The sequence below is a fragment of the Hyperolius riggenbachi genome, chromosome 6, assembly GCF_040937935.1.
Source record: "Hyperolius riggenbachi isolate aHypRig1 chromosome 6, aHypRig1.pri, whole genome shotgun sequence".
NCBI lineage: Eukaryota > Metazoa > Chordata > Amphibia > Anura > Hyperoliidae > Hyperolius > Hyperolius riggenbachi.
The window spans coordinates 17,215,383-17,242,754 of record NC_090651.1 but is presented as its reverse complement, the minus strand read 5'-3'; the positions used below and the strand labels follow the sequence as shown (position 1 = coordinate 17,242,754).

Genomic DNA, 27,372 nt, shown 5'->3' with positions numbered 1-27,372 from the left:
ACTTTACTGGTCCTTGGAAAATGTACAAGCACAACTCCATGCACAAATATGAAATGTCTGTCTACATTGTGTCTTTATTTAGTACTTTATAAACAAACGTTTGCCTAGGTGTTTCAATCCCCTACCTCAATTACTAGATTACTGACACCAGGCATTAAAGAGAACCTGAAGCGAAAATAATGTGATATAATGAATTGTAGGTGTAGTACGGATAATGAATAGAACACTATTTTCAGTTATATAGCTTTGTATATAACATTGCATCATTCTGCCTTATTTGCCTTTCAGAATCCACACTCTGTATTTTAAGCTGTAAAACAAAGCTGAAATAATGACCCTTTGAACTTTCTCGCAGTAAAACCTTATCTCAAGCTGTCTCTCACTGTTTCTTGGCTGTTTAAAGAGACTCAGATATTTCGTGGCATGAAGTGTTTTTTTTTGTTTTTGTTTTGTTTTTTACTTACCCGGGGCCTCCTCCAGCCCCATAAGTACAGATGCGTCCCTCGCCGTCCTCCGTTTAGCGGTAATCGGTCCTGGTATCTGGCTCAGTGACGTCAGCCGGGGTTCTCTGCGCATGCACAGAACACCCAGACTGACGTCATTGAGCCAGACTGGAGCCGACTGAGCCAGATACCGGGGTTTATTGCGGGAGGCCAGTGAGGGACCCATACGTGCTTATGGGGCTGGAGGTAGCCTTGGGTAAGTAAACAAACTTCATGCCACGAGATCTCTGGTTATCTTTAAGTGCTTCAGAAAACAGGACTGTCTCATTTACCAAAACCAGTGCAAGGAAAACTGGAGTAGAATTGATGCAGAACAGGTGCTAAAGTGGAGCGACCAATCATAAGTCTTTAACTTGGCACAGGAAGCAGTTTTGCTCCCTTTCCTCTTGCACTCGTTTTGATAAATCGGCTGCATTGTTCTGTGTTGGACATATCCCACTAACAGATGTAAACGTGAAGCAGACACAATGGGTCTGATCTAACTCTTTTCTTCTCCTAAGCTTTCTCCTAGGAGATGATTTTTCATCTTCTGTTTAAAATAGCTTTTCAGCACTCTGCAACTGAAAAAGTACCAAGCAAGCCGTTGTACAGTGCAGTGAAAATGATTCTGATTACCGTGCTTCCTCAAAAATAAGACCGCATCTTATATATATTTTACCTCCAAGAGAAGTGCTAGGGTAAATTTTCGGGGGGGGGGGGGGGACGACATATATTTTGTTTGCGGGTGTAAAATCTGACACTGTTAGTGCATGGGTTGGCGTCTAGCATCAGCACGTGTGTACATTGATTATGACGAGGGTTGGGGGGGGGGGGGGCGCGGTCACTGGGCTGACCCAGCATACAGCGCATGTGTGGCGACCAAGTCAAAGGGCGCCAACCATCTTAGCATACTGGAGCTATTTACAGGTGAGCGGAGGGGGCGTGGCCACAAGGGGGGTGCGTTAGGAGACTGCCCACCCCCCTTACAATAGCATAGTGTCTGGTTTTCTGTCGGTTTACAGCTATGGCTTATTTTTAGGGAAACTGAGTAAATTCTTGCTTGCTGCTGGCTTAAAAGGAGGTTTACGGTTCACATTAGCGCTTGAGCCAAAAAGGATCCAGTGAGCAGATCCAGTCTCCGCTTCACCAGATCCGGATGGCTCTTTCCGTGGCCCGGTTCACATATTGAAAACTGATCTGATCAATGATTGATCAGATCCGTTTTCACTCAGCAATACATACCTAATGTTCTGTAGCAGCCGGCGGTAGAGGCTTCCTCTTCCGCTGTGACTACACAGCGCGTCATGTGACTAGTCACATAACGCGTCATGTAGTCACATGAAGACGGAAGCCTCTGCCGCCGGCTGCTACAGAAGTTTAGGTATGTATAAACCCTCCCTTATCCACCCGCCCGGCTGCTGCACCCTCCCCTCACCCTCCCGTCACTCAGGTTCGCGTCAGCCCATGCCCCCATCCCCCATGGAACGTTCCGTTTCCCATTGCCCCAATGCTGCTGCATTTTTTTGTCCGGATCCGATCCGCTAAGCAGAACGGTCCGTAAAATTAGGGCCTGCAGCATTTTTTAGGTCCGTGGATCGGAATGTATCTGTACTGACGCATGTGAATGGATCCATAGGTCAACATTGGATCCTTTCACATCCGTTCCGTTTGTACAATATACGTTCCGGTTCCGATCCGGAAAAAAAAACGCTAATGTGAACCGGGCCAGAAAAAATGTGAAGAGATCACCTAGAAGGGAACTTAGAGAAATAGTGGACTGAATCAGGCCCAATCTGTGCACAAACAACAAAAAGCAAAGGACTGTTTGTGCTTTCCCCTCGGTAGACTTCACTCCCTCCTCCTTCCGCTCAGCAAACTGAAAATAAACATGTGCATAGTTCAAGGAAACGTTAGTAAATGTTTGTTTCTTGAGCAATCTTCATATGCATCGGACCTAACAGGGAGAGAAAGCTTTTAGTTAAAATCCTGTTACAGGTGGCGGCAACTGGTACGGCCACAGTAACTGCCGATAGGGGCTAGTTAGTATCAGGCCTGCAGAGCCAGTGTATAAATACTCCGACTCCGGTATTTTTAATAATTATTATTATTATTATTTAGTATTTATATAGCTCCGACATCTTCTGTAGCGTTGTACAGAGTATATTGTCTTGTCACTTAACTGTCCCTCAAAGGGGTTTACAATCTAATCCTACCATAGTCAAATGTCTATGTATATAGTGTGTAGTGTATGTATTGTAGTCTAGGGCCAGTTTAGGGGGAAGCCAATTAACTTATCTGTATGTTTTTGGGATGTGGGAGGAAACCGGAGTGCCTGGAGGAAACCCACACAGACAAGGGGAGAACATACAAACTCCTTGCAGATGTTGCCCTGGCTGGTATATTGAACTGGGGACCCAGCATTGCAAGTCAAGTGTGCTAACCACTACGCCACCGTGCTCTGCCCACTACGCCACCGCGCTGCCCCGCCAGTACATTATATTTTTAATATACTGCAACTGTTTTATTTTACGTGTTGGTTGAAAAAATAGTTTGCAAGCCATTTCATCATCGCAAAGACTCAGCAATTTTATGCTAATTGAAGATGGTGTCTGTTTTTTGGGACAGGACCCCCTCCTGCCCCTCCGGGATGGTTTCTGCCAACTCGTTAAGCCAGGTACACATGATACAATTTCCCATCAGATTGACAGTCGAATCGATAATTTACGACAAGTCCGATATGATTTCCGTTCGTTTTTTTTTTTCTGATCACTTCTATACAAAATCTGAATAACAATCCGAAATCAGATCGAACCTGTCAGGAATTATCGATTCAACTGTCAATCTGACGGGAAATTGCATTTTGTGTACCAGGCATTCGGTATTATTTAACCCTCAAACGACCGCCTCATGCCAATTAGCGTGCAGTCCTGGGGGCACGTTTTGCAGGAGATCGCACGCGCCAATGCGCACGCCGCTAGGAGACTGTTAGATGGCGAAACCACCCTCTATTTACACTGTACAGCACGGCGATGTACGGCAGCGTGTACTGGGGACAGCCGTGTGACACTGCTGTCGCCCTGGCAGGCACAGGAGTGATCCGCTGTCATAGGCTGATGCCATAGGGTGATTGGCTGGCGGGGGGGAGGGAGGCTGGGCCTATTAAGGGAAAAAAATAGAGCCATTTATTTAAAAAATAAACAAAAGTAAATTAATAACAAAAATAAATAACATGCTCTGGTGGTGGGCAGAAAAGGGGGGGGGGTCACTTGTGCTGAGTTGAACGGCCCTGCAGCGAGGCGTTGAAGCTGCAGTGGCCTATTTTGTAAAAAAAAATGGCCTGGTCACTAGGGGGGTTTAAATAAGCCCAGGGTCCTCAGGAGGTTAAAAAAAATCTATAGCTAAGCATATATTTTTTTTTTCCGTATCTCATGGTCCCAAAAGTCTAAACACAAAATTTTAGTTCATTTTTTTTTCTTTCTTTTTTTAATAAAGACTATAAAATCTTCTCCTCTGCTTTATTCTTTCAACAGAGAAGTACTATAATTTATTAAGACTATTATTTGGGAACTGGGACATTTTTGATGTGCCTGTATTGTAATTTTTTCATTTGAATTTATAATGACTTGTAGTCTGTACATTTTTGGTGACTCAGTCTCCACCTCCAGCTGCAGAGTAATTGCTTATGAATCCACCCTAGTGCCTCAGTAATTGCACTTCCTATGCATCACGTAAGGTGTGTAAATAATTAAAATATTTCTCACCAGAAATAATCATCGCAGATCATTTTGGGTGGCAGTTTAGAAAGGAGCGTTGTACAGACATGTGCAAACATACTCCAGCTCCTCAGTTTATGAAACCTTCGACTCCAGGTACCCAAAAACTACTCCTCGACGACGACGACGACGCAGTCCTGCTGACATGCCGCTCAGATTATTTCTGAGTAGCGTGTTCTGTTTTATGAAAAGGGAAGGGTTATCCACCTACAAGTAGCATCCTGCTGGGGGTGCGGACTTCCTAAAGAGAGAGTAGCTGCCGGAAGAATGATATCCATACCGTGGAAGAACAGGCCAGCGAAGGTTGGCGAGAGCAACTGGACACATGTTAAGGTGCTCGTCCATCTAGTGATGTATTGGCAGATCGACCAAGAGACAGATTTCTCTCTGATCAAATCTGATCAGAGGGAGATCTGTTGGCTGCCCATACACCGCAGACCTATTCCTGATCGATTTTAGCGTGAAATCTCTCAAGAATTAGCCCCGTAATGTCACTTCCACCGCCAAAATGTTAATATGCTTGTGCATTCAAATCTCACCTGCTGCAGCTGCCGGGACTGTCCTGCTGCTCCCCTTTTCTTGTCCGTTGCTTCGCCATGAGTGGTTGCCACGTATAGCGTGTGACGTCGCGCGGCGCTCGGGAGAAGCAGAGAATGGCACTGGGAACAGCTAGACAGTCGCAGCAGGTGGAGGGTGGAAATGCACAGGAACCGGGGTGGGTACCTTAACATTGGGGGCATCGCGCGGGGGTTCCATCATGTTCGTTGCTTGTCCCGATATCGCATACGGTTATTGCTTCTCACCTGATTGACCATGTTGGCCCAAGATTTTCCAGTGTTGAATCGATAGTCAATCTATTTCGTCCCAAAATTGTTCCAATCGCCAATCGGGCATTCTTTTTGTAGCACTGATTTTTGTCCAATTTGATAAAATTATGATTACAGCATGATAAAATCGGGCCGCAAAATTCATAGTTGTATCGCCAGCTTTAGATTCTCAGCTGAAGCGATCGGGAGTGATGTTTTTGGCCAATTTAAAATTAAAGTTCACTCCAGGCCTTTTCGGGCTGTAGCCTAATCCAGTCTCTGGACTGTCACACAGCTGCTCTCTCCAAGATGATGGGAGTTCATCTCAAACCCCTCATTCTGATCAATATTTAATGTTACTACAGCTTCAGTCGCTCTGCAGGAGCAGCATTGGAGTCCTGAAGCCGGATTGTACAATGTGACCTTTTCCTGAAGATGCCATCGTCACATCTGGTTTTTCCATTGCTATAAATGGCTCCTAGGAGCTGGAATGATACGTTTTGTTTGCATATTAATAGTGGTGACATTTGTCCCAGCACTGTACAGATGATCCAGTCTGTTCCTATCAGTCGGTGGCCCGGTCACATGTGTTCCTGGCGGCGGAGTGACCAGCGTTCACCTTGGCAGCAAAGCTGTTCCGCTGTCATCATCACCACAGAGGCCGGGGAGCTCCAATCTAAAGAGCTCTAAACTTGTATTAATTTAGAATTGATTAATAAATGGGGTATCAAATTTCAGCAATGAAAGCTGTGGTTCCTTTTAAGCAATACCAGTTGTCTGGCTGTCCTGCTGATCCTCTGCCTCTAATAGTTTAAACCATAGCCACTGAACAAGCATGCAGCAGATCAGGTGTTTCTGACATTGTCAGATCCGACAAGATTAGCTGCATTATATACACACTACCTGATTAACCTAAACACTTTACTTAAAGTGAACCTCCGGACTATAAAACGACTCAGCAGCACTGAAAAGGCCTGGTGTTTCTTTAACAGTTTCACAGCATCAGAACTTTTTCTCTTATCCAAGCCTCATTTTTAGCTGCACAGAAGAAAACTGCCCGGGCTTTTTCCCCCTGATGCTGTGCAAAGCATGATGGGATTTCTGATGTTGCTCTCGTTCTGCTGTTTTGGTGCAATTTTTTTTTAACATTTTGAATTTGACATTTGAAGCCTAGCGTGTGCAGCTGGGAGGGGTAATCAGGACACAGGACAGTTGGAACTGTGTCTCCTACTCCTTGTCACCTCCTTTCAACCAAAAAGACGGCTGCCCCATGATAAAGATGGCAGCCCCCATGAATCACAAACATTTGGCTGTTCTTTTAAAACAGGGTGGGTAAAAAATATTACCCATCTATTCTAATTAACATAACTAATGTAACTTAATGACAGTATGTTTGTTTAGGCTGAAGTTCCCCTTTAACCTAGAGGAGACGATTATAAAATATCACTAATTAGACAATTAAAAAAAAGGAGGGGTGGGGGGAGGGGGGCAGCGTATTAGAGATGACTAGCAAAGGAGAGCAAGAAAGAGATAAAAAGGGGAATTTCTTATCCGTGAGGGTCACACTGTAGTCACTTCCTGTCTGAGACAGGACTGAGTCAGCCACTTACATACCTGATATTTAACTCTTTCAGGCAGAGAAAGAAAAAGCGGAACACAGACGTGTTTGTATAGTGCCTAGCACACAAATAACTATGCTATCTCATCATGTCACGTGTCACTTCGGGTATCCTTTAAAGGACATCAAAGTTGAAAATTGAGAGATAAAAAATTGTATCTATCCTCCTTCTCCTAAGAATGAGTTTTTTAGATATCCCACAGTTTTATTTTATATTTAAATCTAGTTGTTTTTTTTTTTTAAATCTTGTCTCTGCTCACTGACACATGCATTGAAGTATGCCAGAGCTAAAATCTATGAACTGTGACCCTTTTTCTCTTTCCTGCTCTTAAAAGCCATTTACTGACAGGAAAGTTTTTTTATGACTGTGATTCCTTATCAGTGAGGCCTACACTATTCTAGTCCAACCCAGTCCCGACCCGCCGGGAGCTAGAGCGGCAATCTAGGCAGATCCCTATGTGGATCTGTTGGTGTGCATATAAGGGGGTGGAGCTACTGCACAAGAGTTGGCACCAGTTCCCCCCCCCCCCCCCCCCCCCCCCGGATGACTGGTCGCCAGTGGCGGAACTACAATTCCAATGTGCACACCCCTCCCCTTGCCTCCCCTTGGTGCCCTTCTCAGCCTGGGGGTCCATCTCACAAGGGTCATAAAACAAGTGTGGTCATCATGATCTTTACTCCTATAACAAGCGTAGCCACAAAAACTCCTGATCTGGAGTATAGTCCCTTGTATGGGAGGAAGGGAAGGTTAGGTAAGGGAAGGTACAATTTTTTACATATCTGTTCAATGTAAGAATTGCAATACATTTTTATGACGTATTGTAACATTTCAAAAATATGACCAATGTACCACACACCTATGTTCAATTTTTCCCCAATTATGATAAAAATGATTGGAAACTTGCTTGGAAATGCTTGGGTGTGTAAGTTAATGTGTGTATATTAATAAATTGACAATGTAACACACCATACAATCTTTAGAAAGATTGAAGAAAAATATCTGGCATTCCGGATTAATAAAAATCGAAGAAAACGGGAAATCCAATCCGATTGAATGAAAAAAAGCTTTCGATTTTTTTTTATTTTTTTTTGGGGGGGGAGATGCAATCGTTTTTATCGAATTGCCGTAAAATCGGATCATTTTATTGTATCGTGTGTGGCCACCCTTAGGTTAATCAAATCAACGTGAGCTCGTGTGGAAGCAAAGGGTGTGCTGGTACTTGTGGTTTTCCAGAACATACCATGACATGTGCTGTCTATGCTTCCTAAGAGACAGAGCTGTTTATAATGATCTGATTACAGTACATTAGTAATGGAACTGTCTCCATGGCAACCAGAGTACTCCACAGTGCGCTGCGCTGTTCTGCGCTCAATATCTGTATGTCGGGGGGTCGAGAGTTGGCAGCAGGTCTCCTGTGTCACGGAAACGTGTGTTTACATACCATCCACTGTTATTATTGATGCAAATATCGTGCTACTCATGGGGAGGTGGGGGGGGGGGGGGGAAGCAGAACATTTTTTTTTCCCTTTCTTTTACAGTTCAGAATAAAAATAGCTTGAACCTTTAGATATGCCCATGCAAGTTTATTTTTCGCAGGTGTAAAGGTGTCCATTAACAATCCAATTTCTTATCTCCGTAAGAAATTCCTAAAGAGCAGTAGAGCATAGTGCGAGTGCAGGCCAGTGAGCATCTTTGTATATGTCTTTTTTTGGGGATTGCTTTTCAAAGAATAAACCTTAGAATCCCTTGCAAAGAGATGGACTTGTCCAAAACCCATCACTATAAGGTTCAGAACCGTTAGTATGCCAACTGTAAGTGACAGCTACATAAGAAATAAGCCATTAACAGTGCGTTTTACACAATGTGGATCTTATGTATTTGTACATAGGTACTGTATTCTATATTTTCACATTATGGTCAAAGTGCTCTATTTAGACGTAACGATAGATATAATTGCTTAAATATTTAGACATCACATGGAAAGTCAGGCAAAGGTTTGCTGCCATGCAGTAGATAATGGCAGGCGATTAGCCATAGACAACGCCTTTAAGAGCTCACGTTGGCTGCCATGCCTGATTACATAAGATTTGCGAGTAGCAGCCAGTTTATTAGTGTCGTACTCAGCTGCATAGTCTCTCCATACATGGAGGTCGCGCTAATTAGACACATAGATGGAGACAGGTCATTGAAGGGTCCTGTTATTCTGTACATATCAATAAGACAAGGGGTTTATTTCACATTTTCCTGGCGCTAATCCATGCATGACATTAATGAAATGGTACTTATGTTATAACATGCTGAGTGGAACAAGGAATAGTTGTAAGGCTGGTCTCTGCTATGTGTTGGTGCCGTCGGTGTTAATGAGCTCATCTATGCCTGCGCTGGTGGATAATACTTTATATACATTTCCTTTAACTCCCTTAACGGCTTGTGGACCCCCCCCCCCCCCCCCCCCCAGTCACCAGGCCATTTTTTTACAATTCAGCACACTGCAGCTTTAATGCAGGAGGATTAGCCATACTATGCCGGGGGGAAAATACACATATATAAGTAGATAAATACTTGATCTACTTACATAGCACATGTATTGTACTGTCCACTTTTTGATTTCAGTGAATGTTCTATAGTAAATGAAGATAGTTCTGGCGAGCAGCAAAGCACAGAAGAATTGCCCCAATGTGAACCAGCCCTCAAAAGGGAGGAAGGGATTCAAGTACCTTCTAATCATAGTATCATTGTCGTATCTGAAATAGGAAGCTTTGCATTATTTGTATGCTGAGATAAGCTTGTTGCCGTAGCTTTAAAAAAAATCTTCCCGCAATTCCGCTGGCACTGCGCAGTTCCTGCAGTTAAGCAACTGCACCCAGACCAGGTCAACGAAAAAAGGATTTACAGGTAGCTCTCGACTTAGGGACGCCCGATTTACGAACAACCCGCTGATACAAACAGCATGGACTCTATGGCCTAGTGCACACCAGAGCGGTTCGGCTGCGGTTTGCGATCCGCTTGCGGGTGCGGATCCGCTAGGGTAATGTATTTCAATGGGCTGGTGCACACCAGAGCGGGAGGCGTTTTGCAGAAACGCATACTCCCGGGCTGCTGCAGATTTTGGATTGCGGATGCTTTTCTGCCTCAATGTTTAGTATAGGAAAAACGCAAACCGCTCTGAAAAACGGCACTTCAGAGCGGTTTGCCAGGCGTTTTTTGTTACAGTAGCTGTTCAGTAACAGCTTTACTGTAACAATACATGAAATCTACTACACCAAAAACGCCACCAAAACTGCAAAACGCTAGCTGAAACGCTGCAGAAAAAGAAGAAAAAGCGTTTCAAAATCTGCTAGCATTTTGCGTATCTGCTAGCGGTTTTTGGTGTGCTCCAGGCCTATGATTCTATGGGAACAAGTCATATTTTTTCCCCCAAAAAAATTGGGCTTTGATTTTTTTTTTTTTAAATCCATTTTCTCCAAAATTACAAGAAAAAAAATGTTTTTTAAACTTGTATACACAAGGGAACAGAGATGGCATTGTTTTCCGACTTAACAGATTCTACAGTCCCTATCTCGTTTGTTTACCAGAGACTACCTGTACTTATATTTTTGAGGCTCTGTTAGAATACCGTGTACTGCATCTAATCAGCCTAGGCTGTGACATCACTGGGAGGGCGCGGTTTCATACCAATATACAGCTGTAGGAAGTGTTTCTGATCCTGAAACCAGGATATTTAACGTAAAAGTGTGTATCCTGAATCATTTATTGCATTCCACTATTTGTCGGTACAGGGCCTCTTTAAGTTTTATCCCCTCATTACATCTGACTTGACGGATAATGAGCAGCACAGTGAGATTATGTAATGAACAGATTATAGCACATCAGCAGCTGGCTGCGTGTCGGGCTCACGCGGTCGCACACTCGCGTACCGTAATTACCGCTATGTTGTTTTTGTGCTGTTCAGAAGATGCCAGTGTATCGGCATAGCGACGGAATGCAGCCACTGACTATATACTCCTGAGTTTCAGAACACAGATGGCTGTTTCCCTGGATACCGGCTGCAACATGTGCAAGATTATAAATTCCTGAAGGCTGACTATGAAAGTACCCTCTGTAGAACAGCTAGGAGTTTAAAGTGGACCTGTTTCTTGTTCTGTTGGAGAGATTTCCCCCTCTTCCTGGCTTGTCCTCGGTGACAGGAAGTGGAGGAGGAAGTGGCTGGTTCTGACGCAGTGATTGGTCTCTGGAGCCTAGCCTGCGATGTAGCTGATGCCAGCGTGGCTGTCTAGAAGGGTGTATGGTTTGGGTGTTGCTGGCATTGTAACGGAGAGTGCCTCGCGCCTACAAACCTTATCTGCAAGGGTGCTTCGATTCATTGCCAGGAATTATTGCAAAGAAATGGGTGCATCGAGCAGAGCTCAGGGTCTGTTAGGAGATGGGGTACAGGAAGGTTAGAAGTCTAAGCCTCAGGAAAGAGCCATTTATTTATTTTTTTCTGGTGGGGGTTTATTAAGCTTAGGCATCAAAGGATAAGTACTTCACAGAAACCATGCGCTGCCTTACAGTCCACTGGTTAAAGTCCATAGAATGCAACCATATGCAGGCATTCTTCCAAGTCTTCCACTTTAATGCACCTAAAAAAACAGTAAAAATAAACAGATCATCGCATAGGGTGTATTGCTTTGGGGGTCTTCCACCATATATCTCCCGTGTGGTGTATTACAGCTTCACCGCCTGTGCATATTCCACCACCACTAGGGACCTCTCTCACACTCAGCGTAACGATCACATGGCTTCCCAACTTAGTACTAACGATGATCCTCACAGACCTGCAATAAAAGTTGATACAAAACATAGCGTAGGCTTTTTTCCAGTCTTATGAGGGACACCACTTCCAGTAAAATCGGTGTCTATAGATTTATGGGGGCCACCTCAACAATTCATTGTGCACCCAGCACCTCCAGGGACTGCTGCCCAAGCCACAGACAGCATTAAACACGTGTGAACAGTCCTGTTGCAATAGATGGTCCCCCAAAAACGGCGTCCTGCAGCTGCTCACCACAAATGGACACGGGCCCACTGCAACTAGATATAGCTTCTATAGTGTAAAACCTTTTATTAAGAACAATAGTAAAAGTAGCGCTACTCGCATGCATCAAACTTTTCAGGCATATAAAACAGAATCCGAGGACATTTCCTCCATGTGCTGCAACACTTCCTGCCCCTTAGTCACGGCTATGCGTTTCGTCGTACAACTCATCAGGGACTCAGGGCAGGATTGATGTGCAGTGCTTAAAATACAAACTTATGCCTGCTAATTGCCAATGGCAGTCGTCCAGCCCTGAGCCCCTGCGGGTTCGTACCGCTCGCTATGCTACTTTGATAAGGCGTGATATCTTTGATACGGTGTGATATCTTTGATACGGTGTGATATCTTTGATACGGTGTGATATCTTTGATAAGGTGTGATATCTTTGATAAGGTGTGATATCTTTGATAAGGTGTGATATCTTTGATAAGGTGTGATATCTTTGATAAGGTGTGATATCTTTGATATGGTGTGATATCTTTGATACGGTGTGATATCTTTGATACGGTGTGATATCTTTGATACGGTGTGATATCTTTGATACGGTGTGATATCTTTGATACGGTGTGATATCTTTGATACGGTGTGATATCTTTGATACGGTGTGATATCTTTGATACGGTGTGATATCTTTGATACGGTGTGATATCTTTGATACGGTGTGATATCTTTGATACGGTGTGATATCTTTGATAAGGTGTGATATCTTTGATAAGGTGTGATATTTGAGTTATTACGGTTTAGTGAATCAAGCCCTATGTGTGAAGCCAGCCACAGTCAAGCATCTGATCTACATGCTTGTTTAGGGTCTATGGCTAGAGGTATTGGAGGCAGAGGTTCAGCAGGACAGCCAGGCAATCTGCATTGTTTAAAAGGAAATAAATATGGCAGCCTCCATCAGGTGTCCTATAACGTGTTTGTGGGGCAAGAAAAGCATCACTTTATCTCTGCAAAAGTGTCTTTTTAAACTCAGCCTTAGCATAGCGTAACGTGTTACAGCGCAGTGTGTAGAAAGGCTTTGTAATTTGCTGGGCCCAACAGTCTCCGTACATTTCATCAAAGCTGAAAATCGTCATTCTGTTTGTCTTGCGTATCAGAGGCAACTTTTGACAGATTCGGCCGCAGAGTTAGTGTGCGTCGTACTTTGCGGTTGGAACACGATTTTGCTTTTTAGTCCGTTTGTCACATGTTTGTTGATTTCACAGGAAGGCGACATGTGTTCTGTCCCATTCGTCTGAACTGCAGAGAATAGTTCCGCTACCCCTTTATTCCTCCTAGCGCTTTGCTTTGGTTACATAAACATGCTCGGGGAGTTATTAGCAGCCGCGGATATTGCTGGCCTGCGCTGACGGCCGCAGTGACGTGTCCGACCTGCTGGAAACATGAAAGCAGTCGTGCTTGGCCTCGCTATGCAGTACAATGTGCGATGTTGTTGCTGCATACAAGGGTGGAATCTGGCAGTACTCTAAGAAAATAACAAGCGCAGATTAAAAATAGATCCACGAGTTCTGCAACGCTTTCTGCTGTTGTCGGCCAGCTCACCTTTCAACGTGCATGAACATGTGCAAACAGAACTGTCTGAACTGCCTGCAGGCAAACCACTGCTAACAAACTTCAACTGAATATGATGGATTATCATTATTGTGTATTTATATAGCACTGATGGTGCTTTACAGAGTACATAGTCATGTCACTGACTGTCCTCGGAGGAGCTCACAATCTAATTCCACCATAGTACTAGTCTAATGTCCTACCATCATATTATTATTCTTATTATTTATTTAGCACTGACATCTTCTGCAGCACTTTACATAATACATAGCTATGTCACTGACTGTCCTCAGAGGAGCTCACATAGTCTAATGTACTTTCATATTATTAATTTATATAGTACTTACATCTTCTGCAGCACTTTACAGAGTACATAGTCATGTCACTGACTTCCCTCAGAGCCGCTCACAATGTAATCCCTACCATAATCATAGTCTAATCTCCTACCTTATTATTATTATTATTATTATTATTATGTATTCATATAGCACTGACATCTTCTGCAGCACATTACAGAATACATAGTCATGTCACTGACTGTCCTCAGAGGAGCTCACAATGTAATCCCTGCCAAAGTCATAGTCTAATCTCCTACCATATTATTATTATTATTATTATTATTATGTATTTATATAGCACTGACATCACCTGCAGCACATTACAGAATACATAGTCATGTCACTGACTGTCCTCAGAGGAGCTTAGTCTCATTCCTACTAATGTGTTCTTATTCTAGTCTAAGGCAAATGTTAAGGAGAAATGACTAACTTATGAGTATACGTTTTTTAAATATGCTTACGCTGGAGTTATTGGCGTCTTATTGTCCATTTCTGGTCAGAAATTCATGTTGAACTCTATAATGGAACTGCTTGTCCTGCTGTTAAAATAAAACCATTCATTTTTTTCCGAAGGGGAGGAAAGGACCGTGAGCACGAGCCCCGGTATAGTCCCTATCGCATGACGCCGTACTCTGTGCGAGTGCGCACGTCTCCGGACATGGAGCCCGAGGTCTGCTGCCTGGCTTTAGTGGAGAAGATCCACTCGGGATACGAAGGTAAACCTCATTGTTTTATGTGTATTTATCACGCTGTGCTGAAACGGGGGTGTGGCTTACAGCAGCCAATCCAATCTCATCCTTCAAAATTACACGTGGGGCATATCTGGTAGTCAAGCTGCTGTGATGGATAAAGATCCTTCTCTCAGCATTGCTGATATCGGGGGTGTGGCTTACAACAGCCAATATGATTTCATTCAAAATTACGAGTGGGGCATATCTGGTAGTCGAGCTACTGTGATGATTAATAATCCGGCTCTCAGCGGGATGTCTTTCTATTCCCAAAAAAATTAAAATATATATATATATATATATATATATATATATATATATATATATATATATATATATATATATATATATATATATATATATTACATTTAAATGTACATTTCTCCTAGAGTATAATACACTAAATTATTTTTTCCCTATGTTGTTGTCACTTATAGCAGGTAGTACATTTCTGACAGATCTGTCGGGTTATGGACTATTCATCTTCTCATGGGGGAGTCTGTTATTTCTTTATTGACAAAAGCACTTACTGAACTGTAGTCGCTCAGTCCAACTGCCAGAATAGCGTGAAAACCAGTAGGGAAGCTGGCTGACAGCTCTGTATAGATACTTCCCTGGGAGTGCTTTTGTAAAGCATAAACGTAATACTGAGAATTTTTTATGAGGCGGTTGACTAGTCCAAAATTGGTCAGATCTTTACTACCTACCATAAGTGACAGCAACAGAAAAAACTTAATTTATAATGCATTTTACTTTGAGTGAAAGGCACATTTTATATGTGAGTGTTTTTAAATTTTACATTTGTTTGCGTCAGTCTTCCTTTAACCATTAGCAGCTTCAGTAGAGTTATCTCGTTTGAGATAAGAGCTCTGCTTTTTTACCTCAGTCGGCAGAACTTCTTGTGCTGTAAATTCTTGGAATGCTTTGATCTCTCTCTACTAGCAGAAAATATAGAAACTGAAAGCAGAAGTCCTCTGTTATTGCCTCACACTGCCCCCTAGTGACAAGTGGCCATAAATACAAGTTACAACAGTACTATTTTTAAAAGCAACCCACTGTAACAAATAAGAAATAAAATAATGTGGTAAAATAAATTGGCCTGGAGCACTTGCAGCCGCTAATTAATTTGGCTGCTAAAGAGTTAACCACTGATCTGGCCACTAATATGGTGCTGTATCATAGCAGATTGCATTGTACTTTAAAATAAACCCCAGCTGTATGTACAGTATTTGAGTATTTCTTTGTTTATTTCTCCAGCTCCCAGAATTCCCCTGGAAAAGCGTATCTTTACCACAACGCACACCCCTGGTTGTGTATTTCTAGAAGTGGATGATCGGTAAGTTTTGTGTGTGGTTTTTGTACTTGACAGGATAACGTCCTTTTAACTGTTGATGTGCCATGCCTTCTGTCCATCTGTGTTGCTGAGGAGTAGTATGATTTATCAGATTGCTTATGTCTATGGTTCCGGTGATTTGTAACAACCCCAGGCTCATCTAAAAGACAAAAGGAAACCAGCAGCCCAAGGGTGCTAAATTGTGTAAGATTCAGAAAAGCAAATTGCTAAGGATATATTTACTCACAAAGGTGGGTTGCAAATCTTTGCAACCACTGTCAGAGCAGGCGGGAAATGAACCCTCCCCGCTCGGTTTTCCAAGTCTGTGACAGGAACTGGGTGGTCGCACTCCGGAAGTTCTTTATGACAGCTAAAAAACTATTACCTCTGAAAGAGGTGTGACAAGACACTTAAAACAGGGGTGGAGGCCCCCAATGCATAAAAGATAGGCTAATAAGTGGTTAGTCTTATAAGCAGAGAGGGAAGTTTATCTCTCTTGAAGAATTTGGATTAGTTAATTAAAAAAAAAAATGCTTTCTATACAGCCATAGCAGTTAAGACACCAGGTTTTTCACCCGCGAAACGCGTTGTCATTTTTATGTGCTCGAATAAAATATCTTTCAATAAACTGGTCCAAATTTTTCGAGAGGTAAGATTACCTCTCTGTTTATAAGAGTAACAGCTTATTAGCCAATCATTTATGCATTGGGGGCCTCCATCCCTGTTTCAAACTTGATTTATTAGGCCTGTTTCACACTGGGGGGGCGCTGCAGCATTGATCGCTGTGATCGGATGGTCAGTGAGACGCGAATGCTGGTGAACGCACAAACGCTGAGTTCCCCTATTCACTCTGCGTACCGCATGCTTTCTGGCTCCAGCCTTAAAACGTGAAGATCGCTCACACAGTCTCGTGGAACCGCAGGTTCAAACCATAATCCTATGTGTTATCTGAGCCTTAAGCCACCAATTCTAAAAAATACTGAAGCAGGGCGCACACTTGTTTGAATCCTGTGAGTTTTGCCACACTATTTTTTTTTTTTTTTTCTTTAATGTTTTTTTTTCTCCGCGGTAACAATTGGACAGCTTTCTGTTTTTTTTTCCTGTGCACGTCACACGCAATTCTAATTCTGTTGTCTTGGCGCAAACTGAAAACAGAAAAGTTCTGCACAGAATATTCGCTCATGGGGCAACAAAAAAAAGCCTCTGAAAGAGTGTGTCTTAAAGGACCACTATTGCGAAAAAAGTAGGCAGTTAAAATCTGACATAACCGACTAGTCCATCTCTTCATGAGGGATTCTCAGGGTTTTCTTTCTTTTCAACAGCATTTCCTGAACAGCAATTGCAAAGTCTAACTGCTGTTTAGGAAATGCTATTGAAAACAAAGAGAACTCTGAGAATCCCCAAGGAGGAGATGGACTGGCCCAAAACCTGTCACTTCTGTCCGATTTTTTAACTGCCTACTTTTTTCACGATAGTGGTCCTTTAAAGGATAACTGAAGTGAAAGGTATGTGAAGGCTGCCTTATTTTTTTCCTGTTAACCAATGCCAGTTGCCTGGCTGTCCTGCTGATTTCTTTGGCTGCAGCAGTGTCTGATTTCACACACCTGAGACAAGTATGCAGCTAATCCAGACATACATCAGTCAGAAACGTCTGTTGCATGCTTCTTCAGGGGCTATGGCTAAAAGTATTAGAGGCAGAGGATCAGCAGGACAGCCAGGCAACTGGTATTGTTTAAAAGTAAATACATATGGCAGCCTACTTATCCCTCTCACTGCAGGTGTGCGTGACCCCTGTCTGTATTCAGTACTTTTTTATCGTGGTCTTTGTCCCTCTTGAGATTCTACATTCCTGTGAGTGCATGAGTGAATACAGTGTTCTCCCCAGAAATTGTTTCCAGCCGGGTGGCATGAAAAAGTAGCCGGGCAGGGCAAGATGACAGAATACTGGGCCGACGCTTCTCTGCTTACAGCAGAGGAGGAGGTGAGCCAAAGACAGCCGGGTGGTCACCAAAACTAGCCGGGTGGAGCACCTGGCTAAAAGAGCCTGGGGAGAACACTGCGATAAACGAGTGAAATGCTCCTTCATGTGAACAGACAGCAGTAGAAATCTAGCAGACGTTTTCTTGCCTCCTTGCTGTTTGTAAACACGTTGACTCAGCTGCATTTTCTGGTTTCAGTGCTGTGCCGCTGCTGGGTTATTTGCCGCAAGACCTGGTGGGCACCTCTGTGTTAATGTATCTGCACCCCGAGGATCGGCCGTTAATGCTTGCCATGCACCGCAAGAGTAAGTGATCACTGTCGTATTCTGCTAGAACAGCAGGGGGCAGCATTCTCCCAGTTCCAACTTACTGTAAAATTAAAGTGTTCCCGAGGCATTATGTGACATGGTGAGATAAACGTAGATGGTGTAGTGGTTAAGGGCACTGCCTTTGACTTGGGAGACCTGAGTTCAAATCCGGGCTAGGGTCAGTACCTGTTCAGTAAGGAGTCCTTAGGCAGGACTCCCTAAAACTGCAGCGTGGCCTGTTGAGCGCATCCCAGTGGCTGCAGCTCTTGAGTGCTTTGAGTCCGACAGGAGAAAAGCTCTATACAAATGTTTGGATTATTATTATTGTATTAATCTGAGACACAACTATGCGCTTTGAGTCCTATGGGAGAAAAGCGCTTTACAAATGTTCAGGTTATTATTTTTTAATATTTATGTACAGTACAAAACGTATTAATAACCAGGCTGCATTACTTGTTTTATTTTGCTGCCTGAAATAGTTAATTTTCAAGCATGGAAGTGACTGCTTCTGTCTTCTCAGTACCTTGTTGGGAATATAGTAGACATCACTGATAAGCAAATTACAGCCATACGTTTTCCTGGCAGAATACAACTTTTGAGGGCAAGGGAGAGATAAAAAAAAATCATTTTTATGAGTAGAAGGATAAATTAAATTGTTTCTCAGTGTATTTTTGCCTCGGGTTCACTTTAAATTGCTTCGATTGTATTCCATTGCAACTGACTCTAGAGCTTTATCACAGCTGTTTCTTAAAATGTTCCTGAACTCTGGAGATGAATTAAAAGCTATTGGGAAAGTTCTTCATTGAGGCATAACTGACTACATACTTTACCTCCCTCTATAGGGATGGTCCAGTATTGCGGCCTGCATGGGAGTTGTATGCAGCTTGTGATTGGGTCTTTCATTGGCTCGGCTCCATTCTGCATACAGTTTGCATGACACTTTTATATGCAAGCTGTGATTATTAGAATACGAGAGAAGAGTTTACAAACGCTCCACAGTTCAGATACACTTTAAGCCCCAGGACACCTGTGACGTGCTGCCCCTCTAAATCGCGTTATCCTAGACTTGGCATCCCCTGGTGAGTTTGTGTTTTGGGGTTTTGTGTTGTTGTTGTTTATGTTAAGTGTTTTTTGTTTCGTTTTTAAGTACCAAATGTATATGTTTAACAAGCCGCTGTGAATATGCAAATCGGCCAAGGCGCAGTGATTGGTTTAAAGGGTGGGGGGACCAAATACCAACCCGAGGGCTAAACGGGCCCCTCCAAGCCTTTTCCAGTGGCCCCCAAAGCTCCTGTGAGATTTTCATTGCAGACAGGCTGTTGCTGTGTTGCAGAATGCACCGAGGTATAGGGCCAACCTGAGTCACCTCTCTGCCCCCCTCCGCTCTCCTGCAGTCCCACAGGAATTGGTTTAGAACTACAGAGCACTAGTAAAACTGAAGGTTTCGATTTACCTATATTTTCATTTTGTCTGCTGATTTCCCCAGCAATGTCCATTTTCTAGAAAAATTGACTCGTTTTACTGCTGTGTGGTGAAAACAAAAGCTAAATCCATAGAGAGGAAATCTATTAACCACCCCGACCAGGTGTGTCCCGTTTCTGTGCTGTTATAGTCCTCACAGCAAAACAGTAATCTAAGGCCCCTTGTCTTCTTTCTGAAAGTCAGTCTAAGGCTCAACACACACCATACAATCTTGGTTGTACAGATTTACCAAATCTATGTAGTATAAGGGCCAACAGATTGAACAACCAAGATTGTATGGTGTGTGTTGAGCACACACCATACAATTTTTTACATTTTTTTTCGATTCAAGATTAACCATCAATTTTTCTGATTGTTACATTTTGAAAAATGTGACCAATGACCAAGAAAAAAAAAAAAGATTGAAAACTTACATTACAAAATTGTCAATTTCCCACTCACCATGCAATCTTGCAAAAAATAGATCATAAATTTCAGCCACTCCCAATCAAGAAAAATCGGGTAAAAAAAGGAAATGCAAAAATGCAATCAGAATTTTCTCTTGAATTAAAAAAAAAAAAAAAAACCTTCGATTTTTCTGTAGAAACAATATTTTTTATTGAATTGCTGTAAAATCAGATCATTTTATTGTATCGTGTGTGGCACTAGAGCTGCTCAAATCCGGAATCGGGAGATACCCAGATAGTTGCTATCCGGATATCTACCAGTAAACCTGTGCGGAGTGGGCGGGGGGGTCAATCTTACCTGTCTGACGTCTTCTCCGTCCGTCCCTCGGCGCCTCCCACGATGCGCTCCACGCGCGTCACGTGATTACAAACACTTCCTCCTTCAACCCGGAAGGAGGAAGTGTTTGTAATCACGTGACCGACGCTTGGACTGCATCGTGGGAGGCGCCGAAACTGCCATGCCCTGAAAGGAAAGCAGAGGTGAGAGGGGTATGGAGGCTGACATGTTTATTTCCTTTAAAATACACATTGCCTGGCTGTCCTCTACCTCTAATACCTTAAACCATTGACCCCGAACAAGCATGCAGATCAGATGTCTATGACAAATCTGACAAGATTAGCTGCATGCTTGTTTCAGGCTGACAAGACACATCAGCAGAACTGCCAGGCAACTGGTATTCTTTAAAAGGAAACAAATATGGCAGCCTCCATATGTTGCTCACCTCTGGTTCCTTTGAAGATGGAGAGATTAATGGTTAAGGCAGTGAGAGTTTGGAATCCATATTGCCCATGACAAATTTTCAGGGGCTTGCTGGGTTCTTCTCATGCCCTGGAATGAAGATGCCAACTTTTCTGGACTACTTGGGCTCATTCCCTTAGTTAAAGCTATGGGCAGAGTTTTGGTAAAGGAGGGACACTAGAAATGAGGATGAATTCTAAAGACGTCCACAATCGCTCTTTCCGTGTAGCTGGTTGGCTGTTTCATACTGCTTTGGCTTTTGCTACTTTGTCTCCTCTGTATTTATGTGATCGTTGTTAATCTTTTCTGTCTCTCTCATATCTAGTCCTGAAGTACGCCGGCCAGCCGCCCTTTGAGCACTCCCCCATTAGGTTTTGCACCCAGAATGGGGACTACATTACTCTGGATACCAGCTGGTCCAGCTTCGTCAACCCCTGGAGCAGAAAGGTGGCCTTCATCATCGGTCGGCACAAAGTGAGAACGTAAGTAACCGAAGCAGGGAGGTTGTCTGCGCCTGGCGAGGAAGCCTGTAGAGAGCGAAACATGGTGTAATGATGATGTATTCACCTCCGCCCCTCCCTGACCCACAGAGATTCAATGAGATGGGAGGAGTTCCAGCTTACACGCAGGTTTAAAAAGGAGAAGGTCCTATAGAGAGAGGGTGTGTGTGGATGAGGCCTCGGTGTGCGCCGGTGGTGGGACCACACATGACCAATATTGATTGTGGGTCGTCCATTTTGTGCATAGGCTGTAAGCTGGGCGATTTTGGATAGACCAATAACAATCTGCGGTCAGTGGTATAAACTATGAGAAACTCACTGTGCTAATCCATGTTTTTATGGACTTGTTTTTATACATGTCTTTCTTTTTTTGGCCATTATGATTGTGAAATTTGTCACGCAAAATAATTTGGAACGTTTTGATGCGCATGCAGCAGCACTGGCTATTTGTTGTAAGGTTTTAAAATGACCTGAACTCTTGCAAAGGATAGAAGGGAAACTTGGAGAAATGCACCCTGTGTATATTTAGAGAGTCTAATCCCCCTCATCTCTGACTAATCACAAGTGTAGTTTGATCTCTCAGCTGTGTCAGCTGACTGCCACAGCAGAAAACACAGGGTGTTCACCCTATATCTGCTTCCGTGAAAGCAGGAAGTAGAAACACTGCAGATTTATTGCAGACTTTCTATCAGCTGTAACTAAGAAATGTTTTTCTTTATAGCTGACCTAAAGGAAGAAAAAAAAACTTTAACTTGCCTGAGGCTTCTGCCAGCCCCCTGCAGCCTCCCTGTGCCTGCAATGTTACCAAATGATCCTCCAGTCCCCCGCCATGGCTCCTTTTCTTTACCGTCGACTTACAAGTCGACTGCCACTGCGCCTGCCCGGCCTGGCCATACGCATCCTCGCTCAAGCTTGCGTTGGCGGGAGCGTCCTGTGCAGGCGCACTACAAGAAAACCTTGTACTAGGCCTGCGCAGGACCATAACAAGCCCTCCAGAAGACCCCAAATAACCTTAAAGGAGATTCCAGAAAAACGGGTGAAAAAACTACCAACTCCCAGACTGGAGACAGCTCGAGAAAGACAACGCGGTGCCTGCTCTCTGGGGGAAACTCTGTAAAATCTGAGGGGTCATAGGCAGAAGTGTGCTTTTAGTTTTGTGCCTGTGGCTCCTGTGGGCGGAGCCTGGTATCTTTCAGGTGAGGCCATACCGGACGACTGGAGGAAATACAACTGACGCTTTATGTACAGTTCTCTAATCAAACTCCCCCCCCCCCCCCCCTTCCCCAATATTCCTGATGGACAGTAAAATACATAATTTAATCTAATGACATCAAAAGGACAGTTCTACATAAATAAAAATAGTTTTAACGTGAACCTGAACTCAGAACTTCCTCTCTGCTCTAAAAGATACGCAACAGCATAATAACTTTTAAAGGTAACCTGTAAGGTGAAAAAAAGGGTGTAACTTACCTAGGGCTTCTACCGGCCCCCTGCATATGTCCTGAGCCCGCGCCTGGACAAAACAATTCTACGCTCCCTAGCCACGGCTCAGTTTAATTTTGTGAGTCAGCGGGCCACTGCGCCTCTCTCACTCAAGTATTTTTCTTAATTTACGATTGCCTGTCTGTACCTGTATGAAAATGCTTTAGACCTCAAGCTTCTCTCTCCTTTATTGCAGGGGTCCTCTTAATGAAGATGTGTTTGCTGCTAGAAGCACCGAAATTGGCAACGTGGACAAAGAAATAAAGGATTTACAGGGACAGATCTACAAAGTTCTACTGCAGGTAGAGATCATTCTATATCAGTACAGGTAGTCCCCGACTTACGAACGCCCGGACTTGTAGTTTTTGAGAAAATCGATTTTTAAAAAATTCAAAGAGAAAATAGCTTTTAAACTTGTATAAACAGGTTCAAAGGGCAGAGGTGGCACAGAAGGGGACACTGGAGGCACAGAGGAGGTACAGGAGACAGAGATGGCACAGTGTTCCGACTTAAGAACTGAATCAGGTTAAGAACGAGCCTACAGTCCCTATCTCGTTCGTTAACCGGGGACTACCTGTATATTATACCTGTGTGTCTACATCATGGTTTCTGTCCACCTTACGCTGAAAAACTAGGATATTTACATCTCATTAACCCGTCTTCGCATCTGTTTTGCATTCTATTAATTCTCACTGAGCTTGGCGAGACTCGCCCAGGCCATTCATCGCTTTGTGGCGCTCCAGTTGTTACATAAAAATACTTACGAAAGTGCGAGTCCTTTTTGGTTTTATTTAGGGCACAGTAATTTTCCCAGGTGGCGGCTCCCGCTTTGTCTCTGTCCTCCCCCCACCATTGTGACGGGTAATTTCCTTCCACCGCCACAAAGAATGGTGCATTACATCACTGCGGCACAGATGCGCGGCCGGCAGACACACCAATGCTCGCATTTTATTGACCATTCCACGGCTAGCGCTGTGACTCAGCCATCACATGGGCCGCTATTGTGCCGCCATTCACAAATATCTCGGCGACTTCTTGTTTGTCCTCTGTGTGACTGTATTATTGCGTCTGCTGGTACAATTGCACGTGTGTCCAGACACCTGACCGAAATTCCAGCCCGCTGACAAAAACGTGACTTCTAGAAGAATGCACTGACCAAAACAAAGCGGTTGTGAGACAAATGCCTCGTATACATGTTAGATAATCCTTGACCGACCTGTGATTTCGGCCGAGATGTGCATACAACTGGCCTACACTGTCTTTTAGCAATCCATCACGGCAAATCGCTAAATAACTCGTGACAGACTAGTATGCATTATTCTCTCTTGCTCCAGTTCTCGAAGGACGCCACTTTATAGTAGGCTGTCCATCAGTTCCTCTCTCCACTGTACGGTACACACTCTGCCATAGCCAAACAGCATGCCTATACAGCGTTCATTCCCCAAAATGTCGCCCCAACGATCTACAGGAGTTTAGAACGACATTTGTAGAGGGTGTGTTCAGGGCTTGACACTGCAGAACTGAGAAAATAAAATTAGAGGCCCTGTAGTGACAGGAACATTTTTCAGGATACTCACACTTTTTTGTTGTCATGGTTTTGAATGCTTCTTGTATCTATATATTGCTGTATATTAGTATGTAACCCCAGACCTTCCAGTGATTCTAAAGGTGGCCACTAACGATCCGATTTCTGGCGAAAAATCGTTCGAGTGATCAGAATTTCTGATCGGAAGAAAAATTGTTTACTACACCATCAACAATCTAATCTTTGTTTCCTATCTATCACAACCAACAAGGAAATCCAAATTTTGATTTGACCAAAATCCAATCGGACGACTTTTTTTTATAATGGTTTGTAATCCGTTGTGCCCATCAATGGAGATTATTTACAACCAATCCAATCAGAATTTCTGATCGTTCGAATGATTTTTTGCTAGAAATTGGACCGATAGTGGCCACCTCTAGCCTAAGCTGATTAGCAGTGCTGACTTCTCCTCCCTGAGCATTCTGGGGGAGCAGACATTATTTTCACTGGCCTGGGAATTCTCAGAAACAAACATTCCGGAGAGCTCATCTGCCACTACTAAAGAGGTCGCCTCCTGTGATTTAAATTTCAAAATGTAAATCGTGGAGAGGAAAGATTTTACAATGGGCAAACACTGACTAAATCATACAACAAAATATCCTAAATGGTTGTTTCCATTAATTACTTTTTCTTTTTAACACTACTATTCCTGTTCATCATGCTATAAATTTGCACGACGTGGATTTTTCTACCCTTCATAGAGAGATGCTAATTATTTTGGGTTGATGCTAATTTTATGCTGCTTGGAATTGGGCCAGTTAGAATAATCAGCTTCTGTATTCGATTGCTCTTGACCCAAACTGTTTAAAGAGTAACTGTCGCGAAAATATTAAAATTTAAAACGCATACAAATAAGAAGTTAGGTTTTTTTCTGTGTAAAATGAGCCGTAAATTACTTCTCTCCTATATTGCTGGCATTTCCAGTAAGTAGTAGAAATCTGACATTGCCGACAGGTTTTGGGCTAGTCCATCTCTCCGTAGGGGAATCTCAGCATGGCCTTTATTCTTTATGAAGACATTCCCTGAAAAGATTTATACAAAGATGCTGACAAGCCTCCTTGCTCACTGCAGACTTTTTTGGCAGTTGGATGGAGCAACTCCCATTCACTAAGGGGATTTTGAAAATAAAGAAATCCCTGTAAACCCCAACACACACCACACACGAGGAATTGGGCTAGTCCAAAACCTGTTGGTTCTGTCAGGTTTCTACTACCTACTGTAAGTGACAGCAACATAGGAGAAAAGTAACTTAAGGCTCATTTTACGCTGGAAGAAATGTACTTCTTAATTGTTTGTTTACATATATTTTTAATGTCAAGCTTTTCGCGACAGAGGTCCTTTAAATTAGCATATCATTATCTTACAATTTGCATGAGGTCTGAATTATTTGTGTTCCTTGGAACATCCCTACATGTTAGATGAGCAGCTTCCACACTCCGCATTGCTCTATCCCAGTGATCCGCAAACTTGGCCCTCCAGCTGTTAAGGAACTACAAGTCCCACAATGCATTTGCCTTTATGAATCATGACTGTGGCTGTCAGACTCCTGCATTGCATGGTGGGACTTGTAGTTCCACAACAGCTGGAGAGCCAAGTTTGCAGATCACTGCTCTATGCAGCTCTACCTTTGTTGGTTCCCCTCCTGCCTTTCTTCCCCGGTCCTGGCCCACAATGCACTGGGGGGGAGGTCTCATTGGCTTTCTGGCTTCATCATATTGAGCTCAGAAAAAAAATCCGTGTGTAGTTGTTGTTTCATGCTTTGTTTTTTCTTGTTTCCTGCAGCCAGTGCACAACAATGGCTCCAGCGGCTACGGAAGTCTGGGCAGTAATGGCTCCTATGAACATTACATCAGTATTGCCTCCTCTAGTGACTCCAATGGGAACTGCGTGGATGAAACGCACAAAGAACCGGTAATGCTCTCATTTGTGGTTAATGTTCAGTGCAAGCTTACTTGTTTCCTGTGCAGCACCTGAACTTACTGCTGTAGTTTACTAAGCTTCCTGAATTGTTAGAATTTGTATGTGTAGTACAGCTAAGAAATAAAACATTAGGAATAGAGACATGAGTCTAATATTGTTTCCAGTACAGGAAGAGTTAGAAAACTCCAGTTGTTATCTATACACAACAGGCATTTGAGCTCCACGACTTTCAAAGTTGCAGAGAGCTCTGTCTTTTGAAGCTTGTTATCTTAACTGTCAGTCATTGTATTTTCTTTTTCTCTCCAGAGGACAGTTCAATAGTTCACTGGCCTGCTCTGTGAAATCATCCAGAGTGCTGAGTAGTGTGTAAACTGCAAATATTAGAGAATGATGCAATGTTATGAAAACACAATATAACTGAAAATAAAAATGAGAATATTTTCATTGCTACGAATGTTCTACTAATTATTTGTACTACACAACCAAATCGTATCATACATATTTTTCCGCTTCAGCGTCTCTTTAAAGTAGAGAAAACAAGGTTTCGTTTAAGGACACCTGAAGTGAGAGGGATATGGAGGCTGCTATATATATATATATATATATATATATATATATATATATATATATATATATATATATATATATATATATATATATATATATATATTTCCTTTAAAACAATACTGGTTGCCTAGCTGTCCCGCTGATCTATTTGGCTGCAGTAGTGTCTGAATCACACGAGAAACAAGCATGCAGCTAATCCGATCAGCTAAATCTGATCTGCATGCTTGAACACTGTGCTGAATTTAATTAAATACACATGTCATGCTTATTGTAGGAGATGCATAGTCTATGAAAAATAACTTTTAATGCATACATTAAAAACAAGTGCTGCCTGTACTGCCTCGAAGATTTTTGGCATCAGGGAAATATGGGGGACTTTGAGCCTAACACCCCGCAGTGACCGCTAGGCCCACAATATCGTTAGGATTTTTCCTCTTTAAAGAGAAACCGTAACCAAGAATTGAACTTCATCCCAATCAGTAGCTGATACCCCCTTTCCCATGAGAAATCTATTCCTTTTCACAAACGGATCATCAGGGGGCTCAGTGTGGCTGATATTGTGGTGAAACCCCTCCCACAGTGTGATGTCAGGATCATAGTGCTGACAGTTTCCTGTCTGTGAATCTCATTGCATTGTGGGAAAAATAGCAGTTAACA

The 27,372-nt window shown here is 43.0% G+C and overlaps 1 protein-coding gene across 2 annotated transcripts in view; it reads left to right on the top strand.

Moving 5' to 3' along the window:
• Nucleotides 1–27,372, top strand: part of PER3 (period circadian regulator 3) — an 81,701-nt gene that overhangs the window by 29,335 nt on the left and 24,994 nt on the right. For both annotated transcript variants that reach the window (XM_068238924.1, XM_068238923.1), the window contains exons 7-12: nucleotides 14,220–14,362; nucleotides 15,632–15,710; nucleotides 17,885–17,991; nucleotides 20,987–21,143; nucleotides 22,840–22,945; nucleotides 26,011–26,139. In XM_068238924.1, coding sequence (XP_068095025.1) covers nucleotides 14,220–14,362; nucleotides 15,632–15,710; nucleotides 17,885–17,991; nucleotides 20,987–21,143; nucleotides 22,840–22,945; nucleotides 26,011–26,139 — 721 coding nt within the window. The remainder of the gene's footprint in view (nucleotides 1–14,219; nucleotides 14,363–15,631; nucleotides 15,711–17,884; nucleotides 17,992–20,986; nucleotides 21,144–22,839; nucleotides 22,946–26,010; nucleotides 26,140–27,372) is intronic.